The sequence below is a fragment of the Scomber japonicus genome, chromosome 21 (assembly GCF_027409825.1).
Source record: "Scomber japonicus isolate fScoJap1 chromosome 21, fScoJap1.pri, whole genome shotgun sequence".
NCBI lineage: Eukaryota > Metazoa > Chordata > Actinopteri > Scombriformes > Scombridae > Scomber > Scomber japonicus.
In genome coordinates, this window is record NC_070598.1 from 17,384,902 (window position 1) to 17,402,446 (window position 17,545).

The window sequence follows — 17,545 nt, forward strand, 5'->3', positions numbered from 1 at the left end:
GGAATGCTTACACCTGGCGCAGATCTGACAACGCGCTGAATCTTCTACTTTTATTACACTGCGCTGGTAGGTCACAAGCACATGTGCGCCACCACTCGTCTTATCCGAGTTATCAAGCGTTTTTCACCTGAATCAAAAGAACAATGGTGAGCTGCTGCTGGTTGGATGTTTTTGATGCCTTTTTAGTCTTTTGTGTTGGATTAGTTTTTTGATCGCAGCCTTCCTATAGATCTATACCACACACAAAGTATGTGAATCATTCTCTCAGGATCAATTTTTAAACAGCATATCAAAACAAAACATCCATGATGCTGCACTAATTCTTAGCTTTAGTGTCAGCTAAGATTAAACTGAGTTCTGTTCAAGAGAGAAATAATATAGCTGTCAGTATTTCTGTGTATGTGTTTTGCAAGAAGATTAAAGTTAAAGCCACAAACTATTGGTGTGTAGCTCTGTTCCCAACTACATAATCCTCATCACAATCCAGCCATGTGCACTCAGCTGTATGAAATGTGGGTTTTGTGGACTGACAATAGGTTACAAACCTATGACAAATTGGGGTATTAAATTGCATATTAGACTTAATCTGTTTTCTAGACTTAGTCTGTGAAACATATTTTTGTTTGCTGTGATATGAATTATTTTCATCAATACAGTGTAATATAGCATTACTTAAATTCAGCATTACTTAAATTGAATGAAGTGAATTCACTGCCCATCAATTCCGCATCTTGTTTGTGGTTACATTAGTTTGAGAAATGACAGCTTCTAATTGAAGTAGAGATGGGCAGTTAACTTTATTGACAAGCTGACATTATCAGGCACATAAATTGCGTTTGAAATGTGAGTTATCTGTTTAGAGATGTAACTGTTTATTCCTCAAGATCTGTTGGCTTTGAACATGGATGCAGCAGTGTGTTAGATCACCTGAAAACACAATTCACAAACTACATCCTAGGAGAATTTCCCTCCTCGTCCTGTTCCAGTAGTGAAGCTGGTTGCCCCGGTGATAGCTTCTGATTGGATCACAGGTATTCCATGGTCAATCTCATACTGCATGGCCTGGAAAGGAGGGAGACAGAATCAACCAATAATTACTGATTGTTTATCTGAGAGCTTTGGGGGCAATTTGAGAGGCCAAATGTCAGAAAACAATACAATATGTGACAATATACCACAAATGATCAATTATCTCTCATGCAAAAAATATTTCATGGACACAAAATTACAAGAAACCCTTCAGTACGACAATAATTTACATCAATATCAGTATTCTAATTTATGTCAAATGAAGTTCCCCAACCCCCATCAGGTGTACCTGTGTGAAGGAGGGAGCATCGTAGCAGCTGTAGATGGCTGAAGAGCGGTCGGCCTGCAGACACTGCTGAGGGAAGGAGCTCAGCTGCTCTGCTAACTGCAGGGCTGCCTGTAATGCTGTGGTTGCAACATCAGTCAGTCCAATACACAAAGGATGTACACACGCATATATACACATGTACACATACATTACTAAAAACTGCCATTAATAATTCAATTCTCTCAAATAATCTCAATTCTATTCTACCCCTCTATAATTGCAAAGTCAGCAAGTTTTCAATGCTGCATTTTAGTCGACATGTTGCAGTGCCTCTGTGAGCTTCAGCCATGCCACTCTGCCTCCTCACCCACATGAAAGCACTGGATCACATCCAGATCAGTCCTATGGAAAAAATGACGCATCATGATGGCACTTTGATGCCCTGCGTGTGTATATGTGTACGTGAGCTGCTACTTCTTTGTCGCCTCCTTCTGATGTTAGTGATCATCCCTCAGAGAGGCCAATTAGGCCGAGGCTCGACTGTGGGAAGAGGAACTTCCTAAAAGAATTAAGCTAATCTTTTTCTAAGGAGAGAGGGGAGGGAATAAGAGTTTGAGCCGTGAAGAGCACATGGAAAGGCTTTTTTGGGATTTAAGGCTACGGGAGAATTCGTGCATTAATATAAAAGAGGAAATGCCACATTGAAATGTGTTCATAGCCTAATCCTCAGACTGCTGCTTGAATTAGAAAGGAGCGCACAGTGCTAATGGTGAGTTATAGCTTCAGTGTGGTGTTGGAGCCAAATAAAGAAAACAGATTCACTGGAACAGAAGATTACATATGATTCTGTCTGATCTTGTAGACCTACAAGAGAGTTTCTTAAAAACTATGTTTTCTGGATAAAAATGGGTCACAGGTCTGTTTCTGTGTGGTGTCTACATGACTGGTTGTCACAGTGAATAATGACTCCTATTCCCAATACACACAGACTTCCAGCATTGCCTAATCTGATCTCCCCATTTCTGAAATTTGCCATCAAACATCCCAAAATACTAACTAAATCATGAAAATCACTGAAATTGGTCTACCATGACAGGACATGTAACTATTTTTTTATTGTTTTATATGTGCTGAAGTGGTATCTGAGTTTATGTACCAATACCAGAGCAATACTTTGTGACAACTTGGTTTAGGGATTATAAATATGTTTCAACCCCCTTTTTTAATTAAAAGAAGAGAAATGTGCTGATTTGTTTTGTTACTAGATTAGATGAGAAACTGTCTTTTAACACAAAAAAAGACCTGTTCCTATCCATAAAACAGCACTGATAAACACACAATCTAACTACCTTGACCATCAGGAACAACTCTGTTAGCCAGTCCATAAGCAAGAGCTTCCTGTGCTCCGATTGGCCGTCCAGTCAGAATCAGGTCTAAGGCTCTCGATAGACCAATGAGGCGTGGGAGCCGCACAGTGCCTCCATCAATCAGGGGGACACCTGGAAAAACACAAGATGTTCAGTTTGAACTTCAAAATCTTTTCCGTTTTACAGCATTGTAAATGTTATATTTTTCATTTTTGGAGTGCTGGTTGGATAAAGTGTGTTTTTAGATTATTTTTCACAAAATGCTAGCCTTTTAAAATGGGGACAGAAAGGAAACACAGTAAAGCTTTGCCAATATTGTTTTGACATTCATGCCAATAAAGCAAATTTAAATTTGAATTCAAGTGAGAGAGAGAGATGACATCAAGGGTTACCAGCCAGAACGATGCAACTACAGTAACAAGACCTAGTTTTTACCACCTACTTTCAGACATTTTATAGAATAAGCTACTGACCACTTAATTGCATAAAAGATTGACAGATTCATTGACAATAAAATAATTATAAGTAGCAGCCTCATATTAGGCGTACACATTGATGAACATTTAAAATATCTACACATGGTGTGCTGCACTAATGCTCCACATTTGGAAATTCCTTTTCTGGGATATGTGTGGGGAGAGACAGAGGGGGGGGGGGGATCTTCTTAATTTAACTTTATTTAAGACAAAATTTGACTTACTTCACTGCACAAGGTGAAAGCAGATGTGGGCCACTGTGCCAGTGTATGTGGCTCAGGTTACTTAAAAGCTGTGAAAACAGCCTACGAAACACTTGCAAACACATAAAATACTGCTGGCATTAATCTAGGTTACAGCTGTCAGGGGAACAAAGTTTTGAAATAATTGTACTCCTTAACTGTAACTCTGCTTTCTTTCTGTCAGTACATGAAAACTCAAACTCCTCCTCAGTCTCACCGGACACATTTGCATTATTACTGCGTCCACCAGAGAGAAAGCATGAGCCAAGGGAGAGAGAGAGAGAAAGAAAAAGAATACACTGCAAGGTACGGTAAGCTTCTGGCATCTGTCCTAATTTCTAAAGAGCACCAGCTGGAACTGGCATACTTTCTACCGTTCAGCACTCCCAAGTTCCACGCCACAATCCCGACTCCCTAATTCCTCCAAGTCACTGATTCTATTTGACCGCCCTTATTGAGAGCACATGTGTCGGACATGTTTTCATAACCCCAAATCATCATGCTAGCGTTCAGTTTTTTTTCCTCCCCCCTCTCTCATGAAAATACTGTGATTCTATTCATACTCTGCAAGCTACTCTCTTTGTCCGTGTCGTTCAAATAAATTATTTTGGAATACGTGGAATACCAGTGTTAATACACGTGCGACCAATCCAGGGGCCTGGTTCAGTTTCATACAGTCAGCACATAATGGTGCACTGACAGACAGAAGACTGTGATTAGGTGGGGGATGGGGTGTTACACTGTCTACAAATACCAGATTTCACTCAATTTTTCAGTCATCCCCTGTTACTCGAGCATTTTCTACTGAAATGTAAATTACACACCCTGATCCGCTGAAAAGCAACGTAAATGACATGAATTCCTTTTGCAGAAAAGTAAGCCCAGATCTTTGCGCACAGCACAGGTGTGTGTCTGAGTGTGTGTGTGAGACTCAAGGTCTTCTCAATATTGACTGAGACAACAATCGAAAGTGTTACAGTCAGGGTTTTGCTCTGTGGAGCTTTGTCTTCCACCACATGTAACTAAATACGCACATACATGCACAAGGGTATTCAAATACAAATATGTGCAGCACACACACACACACCCCAGCAGTTGGGAACAATCCAGTGGTTCCCAACCATTTTGTATGACGGACACCCTACAGCCCTTTCAGATGAACTCAAAGACCCCTTAATCAATACCACCCACCATGTCCCAAATGTGTTGATTTGATTTTAAGCTGGATGCTATGAACACCATTAACATTATGTAAGTGGATATGATTAGAATACATTTTTCATACTTTTAAACTGTTATTGTTTAGGCTGGTTGGTCAAGTTTGCTTTCATTCCACTTGGAGTGAGAAAAACTGGACTATTCAACAATTTATTCAACAGTGTAAATAACTATTTCACCTGTTTATTCATTACTTTGAGCTATCTGTGTCACCCATTTATTCTTTATGTATTTTTGTAACATTTAAAAAAATCAAAAAAAGCTGTTAGAAAACAATTTAACAGCTGTTTAAATCAATTTTCCAATACTTTAAACCAACTATTTTAATTGTGTATCCACGGACTCTCAATCGCAACACATAATGTTCAGGTATGTTTTAATATTTTATAGACAAATTGTAATTTTTTTTTTTTTTTGTCAAATTACTTAAGCTACTCCAAAATCTTCCAATGAAATCCCTGCAACTGCAGAAGTACCCTCTGGGGTACACATACCCTATATTGTCAATCACTGCTCTAGTCCTCATTGATTGAGGGTGATCAGTGCAAAGAGTTTCTTCATGTTGTGTCCAGCACTACCTTCCTTAACTACAGCAAAAGACATAAAGACAGGAGACAGACAGGAGGCTGGATAGAAAACAGTGGGAGGCACACAGAGCTACAATGAGGTAAGAAAGACAAAGTCTGACTCAGAGACAGATAGATAAAGAGCCATGTTGACCTCCAGCCTGTCTGTCTTTGGTGCTGGTGTTGGCACCATCGCTATCAGCAACCGGAAGGATCTCCCTTCCTATCCACTGAGCTCGTCTCCAGCACCTCCACCCCTCACCCTCCTCTCTTTCTCTGATAGTCCTGTCTCTGATGTGTCCTGTTTGCAAGAACACCCAGACCTGCGCTTTGTCCCACATGAATGGGAGCTGAGAGGTTGGGGTGCACCTCCTTGAAGTAGTTTGAACTCAAAAGGCATGTTTGGCTTAGAGGAGCCTGACGGAGGCGGTGAGCGGTGGCTTCTGATCATTTATTCCAAGTTTCTCAGAGGGAAATGTTTGGCAGTGATCCTGATACAAGATAATCAGTCATCATCCACCACACCAAAGTTTGGATTTATTACCTTTGGTCTTCAATAATGAGCTAAACATTTGGAAAGGAGCTCTCCCCCTTGTCGTTCAAATCAGATAAGCCCATTGTCAAGACTGAGGTTTGTTATTAACATGGTTGAACATGTGTCAGCAAAGCCCATTGTTTAATAACTACATATCAGAGAAGGTTCTCTTCCCACATCATAGGACCATCACAGATTGTCTGACTGACGTGTGGGAGAAGTCTGGAGGAGAGAGCATTTATCTACTAGTACAGAGATTAATATTAAGCATTTACTTGTGATAAATCATATTGTGCCACGACAAACTGAGAGCCTCTGTGTTTTATTAAAGACACACATGAGTTCACTACAAAGCCCATTACATAAAAAGAAGACAGCTGCACGGGATTAAATCTTCATAATCAAAGAAAGAACATAACATAAACTATGCTTTCCTTTAAAAGTGCTAAATATTATTAGGAAACCAGGTGTCATTTAAAAGAAGTAAATGTGTGTATTTTAAAGTTTCAGTATGAAAAACAGGCTCAAGTCTCCATGTGCTAGAAACTGAATTCCCACCAGCTAAAAATGTGCTGCCCTGTAGATGATCCTGACGGTGGAAAGTAAAATAGGAGAGTTTTAATTTTTGGACCTGACGCTCAAGTCTCAGCGAAGGAGACCACACTCAGCGGGACAGCGGACAGCTACCAATAACATAAGAACAGAGTGTGAAACACGACACACTGAGGTGTTCTGGTTAGCTGCTGGTGCTGCTGGCATCCTCACCACATCAAAGCAAAACCCACGACAATGGCCTCCCATGAGGGTAATGCGATTAAGTTTGATGTGGATTAACTGTTTCCGGAGAACTCCAGACTAAATGGACGAAGGGAAAGAGCAGACCTTCAATCGGAAGCTCACTTTTAAATAATGGGAATCAAGGAAAATAGCTCAGTCGGGCTGGGTCAAAGATGAGTGCTACTCAGTTAACTTGACTTCATGTCTTTAATAGCCGGGGTGTGTGTTTTTTAGCAGTGCCACCAAGGTTTCAAACATAGAATTGAACTAGGAGGGCGTATAACAAGAGAAATCTATAAATCACATCATAGTTTTAACATGATTTGATTCTTCCAGGAGCAAAATCTGCCCCGAAGTCCATAAATCTGAGGCCAGAAGTTACACATTTTTGGCAAAGACAGGTGTAGTCATGCTTTGTCTTTGGACTAACATGAAGCTATTTGTAACTTCCCCAAATCAGTCACATATTCTGTCATCAATTTATCCTCTTAAATAATGTTTGTTGCATTCCTTTCTCTGCACACAACTGCTCTGTCCATTCACTCTTCATGGAAAAAGAAACCTGCAGTTTCAAAAGGAGTGCCGGTTTTGAAGCGGGATGATGTGATCACTGGACTATGTCACTCCATTTCAAACTCACTGAGCAGGTGTTTGAATTGGCCAATGTTATGTCAGCTTTGGACGGAGGTATTACTTCCATTCAACATGTGGCTTCTTCTTCTTCTTTGGCACTACTTGTCTATCCTCCTCGAGGTATGAGAGATGACAAAACTGGGAAGAAGAGTAAAAGGAGGAGATGCTGACACGGCAGGAGGCTGGTGTGTGTAATAGCACAACCTCTATGTTGTTAACATTTAAACCAAAATCCTTGAAAGAAGTATTACTGAACTATTTTAGTTTCCTTTTCCGGTGCCAAAATAACATCAGGGAATTCGGTAAGCATGGAGGTTTTTCATTCAGGTCTCTCGAAATTCAACGAGCAGTAGACACTAATACCAGACTCATGTGACGCAACCATCTCCTCCTCATTTCCTCCTCGGCGGGGCAGAGGGGCCCCAGAGAGGAAGCCACAGGTTCGGCAGCCAATCACGTGCCAGAAAGCTGTCAGATCCTTGTGGTTGCCATTGGCCCACATCAGAGCGGCACAGCGAGCCTCTGAGGGTTTTTTTGACTCCAAAGCCACCAGGGATTCCCTCCGGCGGCTGCCATCTGTGCCCGACCCAAAAATGGTTACAGAATTCAACCATTAAAAGAAAATAATCGCTAAGAAACACAGGATCTTTAAATAAACCGTGTGTCCCACAGAACAGCCGTACCTTTGATGTAAATGGGAAGGGAAGTTCGGTTTTCAATTGTTTAATGTTGGGAAAATAAAATACATTTAAATGCATGTGGCTGTGTCTTTCTTTCCACTGTAAAACCTGGATGTTTTTAAAGCACAAGTACTGATGAGAAATGTCTCATCCTGTGATGCAGCCTCATTAAATCCTGCTAATGCTCCCACACTCAGACCACAATTTAAACTACACCAAAGACTAGAGCTGCCAGTGTATACAGTATACAGCTACGCAGCCTATGGGTATAAAAATGCTGAAAACCCACATTCAAAGCAATAATTACTTTGCTAAATGCACGTCTGAATGAAAAACCACAGCGGTTTAGGCTTAGCTGGAGGAAACAACTCAAATGTGTTGACAAACAAGCCTTCAAGATGTGAGGCAATCAAGAGGCTGAGAATTAATTACTGGGAGGAAATGTGCAACTTAATGTGTCAAAACCGCAGTAATGCTTATTTCTGCCTTCCAAACATAGTTGCAAGCTGATGAAGGAGATTTAGTGCAGGCATGGGATAAATTTCAATACTAATGTGACACGCAGAGTGCAGATTTATGATTTCTCCTGAAAGATGTCACTATGTGTCCAGAGATACACTGATAATTCAATTTTAAATTGCAACCCTGACATCCGTGTCTTCTCCTGTATCTTTCCTAATCTGTATTCCTCCCTTCAATCATACTTTCTCTTAATTCATCTCTTTCAGTTTCTGGCAGACAGCCATTAACTAGCTTGAACTTGAATAGTAATTGCAAGTAACATTAAAGATAAATGGCAAGCATGATCATCCTTCTGGGAGAGATTTCTAACACTTAAGATTTTATAACCTTTGGCAAGACAGCACTACAGTGGAGTCCCTAATTATACAAATACATAACAAGTACAGGACACCTGCATTTAAAAAATGAAAAACAGACTGACAGAATGGGGGTTATAGATAAATGTGGATACCTGCACCAATAAGATACCCAACTTTCTGTAGTTTTACTGAATCCATAATTTAGATTTAAATGAGAAACTATCAGATCCAAGTAAACAAAATTACACATTAGAAATATATATTCAATGCCAGTTTTTGGTGCCTGACAATTTTAAATATTCAATAGAAAAAAAACATTTAATTCAATACCAAAAAATAAATAAAAAATAATGAAGTTTGAGTTCCAGCCCTTTGGTGTAGGCTTGTGCTGTACTTCCTCATTAATATGACGCATTATATGTGATTTGTCACAGGACTAGGACTAGGTCATAAGACGGAAGGATCATTTAGAACAGTAAGGAAAAAGCCTCTCATCTCTGATGACAGGGAGTTAAGGTGGGTAAAAAACATGCAAAATATGGTATAATATCTACAATAATGACAATGAAATTTCACTTTAAATGTAAAGAGATAAGAGTGTGATGGCCTTGAGGTGCTGACTTGCCCTCAGACAGTCTGTGAAAATGGACAGACAGACAAGGGCACAGCCAGGATGCTCTGTTGTTAAATTACAGGCCTGGGACGATAAGCCCTGCATGTTTACACTCTATATCTAGTACTGCCAGTAAATTATAGTACAACAGTCGTATTTATAAACACCATGGGTGTATTTTTAAGTACTCCAGCAGCATTGCTAAAGTAGTGACCGCTATATAAGAGATGCTGCAACGGCCTAACACGAGCCACTTCTACACAGCAAAGCCAACCATGAGTTGCTTGGATCAGGATTAGCTTAAAGTGTTTACAGCAGAGGATCCAAAGTACCACTTGTTCTTTCAAAACTATAGCCAAGTCAGTGGGCAAAGCATGCCAGTTGGCTACGAGACTCCAAAAAGGGAAAATGGTGTTTATGAGGAAATTGTGTGACATAAATAATATGTAAGCCCTGTTTGGCCCCGCAGTGGAAACCTGGCAGTCGGTTGCTTCCTCTTCTACTTATCAAGACTGCCCAGCAGACTCTGGCCGTGATGCCAAAAGGTCACGGTCACTGGTGTTATCGTGCTATGACTCTGTCCTCACACACAAACAAGAGGAGGCTGGAGTGATAACAGAGGACAGGGTAACAAAGTTGAAAAATAGAAACGGCGTTGACTTCCTGGCATTAGAAGACAGATGATGTATGCTTGGATGCAAAGAAAAACACACTGATACTTTCATGGCTGGTTATAATTAGATGAGCGAATACTCATGGACAGAAGGCACTACAAAACCCTGTGAGTCTTGCCTCTGCTGGCTCAATTACTGCAGCAGAACTTTAACCATTTCTACTGCCAGTAGTCGTAGTCAGGGTGACAATATTAACACCGGCAGCCACCATATACCAGAAACTGCAGTCCAAACAGTGTGACTAATGTGACAAGAACAATAGAACAATAAGAACAAGTAGGAAGTATCTGGAATAGTACTAGTAGCCAACAACAGTATGAGCATGAGATGTTAAGAGGAGAACCTTGAAGAAAAACTAATATCTGTAATAGCTAAGAAAGCACTAGTAGCAATACTAGTAGGCCAAATACTAGTAGTGGTAGTAACTGAGGAAACACTTATGTCAGCACTAGTAGTAGTACAGGAAAGCTGTCATCACACCTGCCCAGGGACTGCAGCTGAAAATTAACCAAGATAGCAAATGTGCACTGTCCCCGTAACTTTAAACTGTTTTTTGAAACAGTTAGCTGTTAAAGATGTGCCAGAATGTAGCACCTTTACTACTATGACTATTACCAGCCATACATTTAGTGGCAGTAGTGGTACTAGTCATCACTGTTAGTTTTAATAGTACTATTAAAACTAACTGTGCTACATGTCATAGTACTAGTGGTTAGTAGCAGCATGAGCTAAATGCTAAGACCAGCACAGCAACAATGACCACACTGACATGCTGATGTTTAGCAGGTATAGTGTGTACCCTGTTGGCATGCTAGTTAGGACTAAGCACAAAATACAGCTGAAGCTTTGTTTGGCAGGTTTTTGGTCATTAAGTATTTGGAAAAATTTAAATTCTGACATGATGTTAGCGCTATCAGAAAAGTCAGAGGACCCCTAAATGACTACAGTTCATCTTTAGGTGAACACCTCATGGTAGTCCATCCAATAAATGTTATGTCTAAACCAAAGTGGTGGACTGACAAGACTACTAGAGTGACTTCACGGGTGTGGCTACAAACTGTAGTTGCTTGAATAGCTGGAGTATTACTACTATAGCAGTGATGGTACAAGCAGAGTACTAGTAAGCAAAGAAGTCACAGTATAGTACAGCATAGCATAGGAGTGATGGTAGTGCTAATTACAGTAAATGTAGCAGTTGAATTTATTACTCTGGGTACTATGAAGTGTTAAACATACCAAACCTCCGACAGAACACCCCCATGATGGCGCTCTCCTCCACCACTCTCAAATCTGCCAGCAGGGCCAGTTCCAGCCCTCCAGCCACAGCAAAGCCACTGACTGCTGCTATCAGCGGCTTGGACAGCTCCAAACGGGACGGACCCTGGAGGAAATAACAGGATTAGTACATGAAAACAAACACACACACACACACCACAGCAGATGCAAAGCCAGAAGACCTGAGCCGAATAAAGTCAACATGGAACAAATACAGATTGTAAACAAGGCAGCAACATTGTTTCCTGCAGAAAACACAGATTATACCTTTTTTTTTACCATTTATTTACTCCAGTGTGTATTTCAAACATGTTTTGTGAATGTAAACTTTCACTTTTATGCCTTCTGCCTCCAATTTTTTCCCATGAAGTTTATCTACTAAAAAACTTCCAGATTTTACTTCCTGATTCATTTCTCAAACTGTCAAACAAAAGAGTAACAAATGATCCAAGTTCTGGCTGTCGCTGAACAAATGAAGCACTGTGCATTCTGTGAGAGATGCAATGATATAATTTTCTGCACAGGAGGTCCGCTCAATCCCAAAGACTTAACATGCAATCCAAACAGATTGCATGGAGGCTGCAGTTTCTTATAGCTTACAGTACATCATTCAATTTATAATCCTTACTTTGTGTCAAGTGATAGCAGTGTGTCAAAAGTTCTGGCTTTCTGCACGTGCACCACACATACATACATCTATAGTTATGAAGGCATTCCACTGATGAAACGTCACTCCTCAAACCCAAATCTCCACCACTACCTGTCTTCCCAAACTCTTAAAATATGCACAATCACTACTGGCCACATTTTCTAGGTTTATATTTAATGGAAACCTTTAGCCTTCCCTAAAATCATGAGGAAATATAGATATAACCCTCAATAGCACTCTCTCTCTCTCACACACACACACACACACACACACACACACACACAGACCAAACAGTGCTCACCATCGGACCGGGACCCTTGGTGACATCTTGCTCCAATTTGAGGGAGGCTGTGTGATTGGCCAGCTCTTTCAGATCATAACCAGCGCAGAAATTCCCTCCTGGAAGAGACCACAAAATTACAAAGTATGGCAGCTGGAAAGTCAGAGAGGAAGGGAAAATGATGAGGATGAAAAAAACAACAAGTTGAGCTGCAGTCCGAGGGCTGCAATTTGGATAGCAGCTTGCTTTGGAGCTGGCTGGCACACAAAAGCGTCTCTTCCCTGAAGAGCCTAAATCTAATGCATGGGCACAGATCACCGTGCGCTCTCACACACATGTGCACATACACAATATTCTCATTAATGGAAGACTAACATACTCAAACCGCAGCCTCTTCCACTGGATTCATGTGGTGATTACAACATTGCCCAAGAGGCCTACAAACACTATGTCACAGGCTCAGGCAGGGACTCATAAAATCCTCCTCTCTCGCTGTAATGTTACAGTAATGAAAATGATTATAACGAACACATGTGCCAGTAACACCCATCGACTGGGAGCTTTGATTACAGCTATGGGTCAGCGCAGGGCAATTATAGAAAAACAGTGTGTCATCCTGTTTATGTGACGGAGCTCCCTAAACATCTTTGTCCTGCTGAGAAGAAAAGAGCAGAAGCCGTGGAGAGCTTCATGGAGGAGACCTCAAACATTACTTAGACTCTTACACATTTTGTAAACTGAGATTCAATTTACTTATGATCTGATTTAAAAGCAGTTAGACGTGAACTCTTTTCAGGATTTACAAACATAAAAGTAAAGTAGTTATGTCAGAGATGATGCCATGAGAGCGGAGCAATGAATGACAGACCAGATTCACCCAAATTCACTCATATAAACACATATTTCTGATAGGGACTGTGTAACTATTTCATCATTTCTTTGTTGACAGGCATACTTTTGTGTACTTTTCTCTAAGGCTGTTTTTCATTTTCAGACAGTATTTAGCAACGTTTGAATCAAAATGTGACAATGTGCGTAATTGCTTTGGGTTCCAGACTATTCATCAAATCTCATCAAACCACACCCACACAGTGCTGTTGAAGCAATCTGGCAATTTAGGGTGTTAAACTCTTGATAAACTAATGTTGTTTCTCTTCGCTGCAGCTCAAAAAGAAAACACACAAAGCAAATCATTTTACGTCAAAAACACTATCTGACTCACTTCAGACACATTTTTGAGTACTTTTTCTTTCAGAACAAAGATTGTAGATTTCGTCTACCATTTCTTACAATACATTGGAAGAACATTAGGAACAGTTCTCTTAATATCGATGATTGGCAGGAGGAATGATTATGGCAAACAAAACCTGTTATATCATACAATGAACATTTAGACAATTTTGTGAAAGCAGAGTGTGATTGGCTCTTCCATGTTAAAAAAGGACACTATTCTAGTGCACAAAGGCAGATCCGTATAGAAATGTTTTCCCAGTATTGTGTGGAGGAACGTGAATAACCTGCAGAGAGCCCTCATCTCAACCCTGTCCAACACCTTTAGGATGAACTAGATCACTGACTGTGAGCCAGGCCCCATCACTCAACATCTCTGCATCTGTGGACTCCCCAAAAGTGATTGTTTCTGGGAAAAGATAATTCAGCTATTTTTTTAAATTTCAGTTTTTTGGTAGAAGCAGAAATCTCAGATGGACTTCTGTTGTTTTTTTCAACATTGCTGAACTGACCCTTATCAAGTTACTGTGTAACTTGATAATGTCACAAACTTGGTTCCAGCACTTGAAAGTATGTTTTCCAAATCAAGATAAACTGCATATAGTGAATTTATCTTCCAGCATAAAGACATAAAAATGTGTTTTTATGGTTTAAGAAACATCTAAGAAACATTAAAAGTAGATTGATCTCAGTTCAGCTGAACTGTAGTGACACAGCTGGCTTGACATCTAGATTGTACCTGACCACAAACGCCCACAGACATCTGAATCCCAAACACCCCAAATGTGCAGCAGCATATTCTAAACCTGCAGAAAGCAATTACTCTTAATTTTACAAGTTTAAAAAAAAACACTTCGACACTGAAAAATGAGAGCAGAGAGAGCGATCGTGTTGGTGCTAATTTGAACAAAATGGATTCCTTATGCTTTGAAAAACACTACATCCAACCTGGAACCTCCCTGCTTGTCATCTCATAACACCGACAGGCTGCTAATCACCAACCGAAGGTTACAGTGGAGCAGCTATACAGGACACACTGAAAAGAATGTGCATTGAGACGATTAAAATCACATTAGACATCGTGGGAATCACAGAAGAGACACTTTTGCTGGAACGACATACTGTGCTCCTCATTGCTAACCCATTTAACAGGAGCTAATTAGGCCCCGCTCTGTAACACACAGTCTTTTCAGTTCACAGCTGAGATCAGCGGCACTCAGCGGCAGTCATCTGGAGAGACTCCAAGCTGTGAAGTACCACAGCATTAAAACAAAGTGTATACTTGTGTCTCTTGAGGCCACGGTGCACTTTCATACAGCAGAAAGGTTGATCCAGGTTGAAGACATTATTTCCACTGAGGGAAGGAGTTCATTCAATGTGTGTGATGATTATTTTTAAAAGGTATTAAGAGCTACGGCATGATTCTGGCTTTGGGCAGCTGACACTGTGCAGGCCACCTCACAGGTGTGCCTGTTTTTTCTGGGTGTGCACTAGACTGGTTACCTCTGCATTTCGGCAAGATCTGAGGAATCAAAGGAGCACAGGAGGGAAAAAAGAGACACAGAGGAAGAGGATGATGGAGAGAGTCGGGGTCATAAGGAGAAAGAGGAGGAGGATAAAATGGGGATGGTAAAAAAGAAAATGGTTCAGAAATTCCTTGACAATCCCATGACTTTCCATAACTGAATCAGAGTACTTCCATGAACCAAAATCTTCTTCCTGTCTGGTTTGCAAGTGTTTTCCAGGTCAAAATTAATAGTAAAAGGGCTGGTGTCCTCAACTAACTTTCCAAGGCACTTAAACCAATTTTCTGATCCTTATCAAAGTTAGATCTCTCAAAATATCATGAGTCCAAAAAATCCAATTACCAGCAGGAATCCAGAAATGTGAAAATATGAAGAAGAAAACACAGAACTTAAAGAAAAACTGATGTTCAAGACAGCTATTTGGCCTAGGATGGAGTCCTATAATCCCACACTATAGTACTCAGGTTCAAACCCTTTATCTAAGAAATATGTGACTGAAGGGCCTACGAGCAAGCCATTAAATCCCCGACACCCTCTATGGAGCAAACAATATCTCCAGTCTTGTCATTCTCCTACCTTTCCCATGAAGGATGGCCACATTCAAGTCTGGGTCACTGTCAAAGGCCTCCAGCTCCTCCAGCAGACGCCTCGCCGTCTCCTGGTTCACCGCATTACGCACCTCGGGCCGGTTTATTGCCACGGTAACCACAGACCCCCTTCTCTCTGAGACCACAGTCTGTCCTGCAGCTAATGACAGAGAATGAGAAGGATGCGCAGACAGACACCGACATGGACCACAACATTTAGAAAGAGGCTGACCCAGAGACATTTAGAGAAACCTCACAGTAGGAGGGACAGACGTGGAACGTAAATTGTCTCATGTGGACGGATTTGATAACAGAAAGTGACATAAAATGAGACAGTGGAAGAGATGAGTTGAGGCCCTGGCTCTCGCTCTGTCTCTGTGTGTGTTTATAAGTGTGTCTGAGTGTGCCAGTGTTTGTGGCTTGAGGTTGAAGCAGGCAGTTGACCTGACATTGTTTAGGGTCATCGCAGGGAATCCAACTGTTATCCACAGCCAGAGGCAACTGCACCCGAGAGAGAGGAGCAAGGAAAACAAAGCTACTGGACGCATTAACCTCGTTTACACAGCCTATACTAAAGGAGGAGAGACTGCTACACAAAACCTAGTGAAGTGAGGTCAGGTGAGATGGGGGGAAAAAATACAATTTGTCCCAGGCAGTTCTTTCTACTCTGCTACACCTCATACAAATAATTGCCTGCATGTTTCCATTTTATTTCACAGATGCATTTTAAAACTTTAGCTCAGATTTTAAGGCAACAGGAAATAAATCCCTGCTTTAAGGATCACAAAATTGGTAGTCTTAGAATATTGTTTATTTATATGCACTTTCAGCAAATGATCAAGCCAAAAAAACCCTGTTTTATCTTGTCAAATGACTTTTTATATAATTGACATCACTGTAAACGGAATATCTGAGGTTTAGGGGGTTGATTAAACTAAACAAGCATTTTTTAGACAACACTTTGGTCAGTCAACTATATTTTGACATTTAATGGACTAAATTAAAAAAAATGAAGATATTTGTCAGTCACCACCATAGGAGAGCGACAATAGGCCTTTTTTGCAGGTCACAACAGGGAAACAACAGGTGGGATTAATCACATTAATCTCAATTAACACTAATGGCTGCATTCCTTTTAGGTTTACCAGTTTCAAGGCTTTTGTATTGTGACAGCAGGCTCAATGGCAAGGCTTAGTGGAACATTTAATGGAGCTCAGCCTTCATATTAACATTAATTACACTTGTGTTCTGGTTAACTGGACTGTGAAAAAAAGGTTTATCCATTGCACAATAAGTGAAACTTGACTATGAAAACTGTCAGGAGTGGGAGGCTTATTGGCTTTTTTTTTTTTTTTTTTTTAATGAAGTTTACCTCTTTTTTGTGCTCTGTGTTACTTCAGAATGAGATTATCGTGCTTTGAAGACCCACCTGTAGTCCTGGTATTCATTAAAATTGAAGACTACAGGTTTCCGCAGGTGTGAAATGTCTGAGCTGACAGTGCAGCCTCTACCGCCCCCTATTGCCATTAACATGTCACTGCATGTTTCCACACAAACCTTTTCCTGTGTCTTCACCCTGAGTTGTTGAGCTGAAGGACTTCAGTGCCACCAAACTCGCTTTGACTGACAGTCCGGTGATTTTAGTCGGAGAAAAGGCGGCTAAAACCGGCGTCCACGCCCTTGTATGTTTCAGAGCCATTGTTAACACTTAGGCTTGAAAAACTCAGAAGCTCTCTTAAGTTACAAAACAGTCGACAAATAAAGTCTCAACTACCGCATTTCTTAAAAAATGTACCTTGAAATGACCGTAGTATTTCTAAAAATGTACTTTTTTCGTGAAGTACGCTAACTAACACAACTCTGGTAGGAAGGTGCAACACATTTAAACTCCCCTACAGAAACAATATACAAGCTCCTGTTGGTGCATTGCGGTGGTAAAAAGCGCAAACATACAGCAGAGGGCGACATTGAGCCAAGTTGAGTCAATTATCTCCCTCTGCAATGCAACTGATGCAACCTGCAAGAGGAAATAAATGAAAGCATAACTCCACATTACTTTCTTTTTTGTTTTGTTTTTTAATAAAAGATTTTTTCTTTTG

At 40.6% G+C, this 17,545-nt stretch overlaps 1 protein-coding gene across 1 annotated transcript; it reads right to left on the minus strand.

The window, feature by feature from the left end:
* Positions 1–831: 831 nt before the first annotated feature.
* On the minus strand, positions 832–17,328 carry zgc:101569 (uncharacterized protein LOC449822 homolog). The gene is made up of 7 exons (XM_053342676.1): positions 17,004–17,328; positions 15,436–15,606; positions 12,125–12,222; positions 11,136–11,280; positions 2,647–2,796; positions 1,319–1,434; positions 832–1,062 (listed from the first exon to the last, which is right to left on the minus strand). Exons 1-7 carry the CDS (start codon positions 17,143–17,145, stop codon positions 955–957), a joined length of 930 nt encoding a protein of 309 aa, XP_053198651.1. The 5' UTR covers positions 17,146–17,328; the 3' UTR covers positions 832–954.
* Positions 17,329–17,545: the final 217 nt, after the last annotated feature.

Excerpts from the sequence above, each read along its gene's own strand:
- zgc:101569 (XM_053342676.1), bottom strand. The coding sequence starts at position 17,145 with ATGGCTCTGAAACATACAAGGGCGTGGACGCCGGTTTTAGCCGCCTTT. Across the intron at positions 15,607-17,003 it reads GGGTGAAGACACAGGAAAAG|CTGCAGGACAGACTGTGGTC; the intron begins GTTTGTGTGGAA and ends CTCTGTCATTAG. Across the intron at positions 2,797-11,135 it reads GGTGTTCTGTCGGAGGTTTG|GTGTCCCCCTGATTGATGGA; the intron begins GTATGTTTAACA and ends GTGTTTTTCCAG.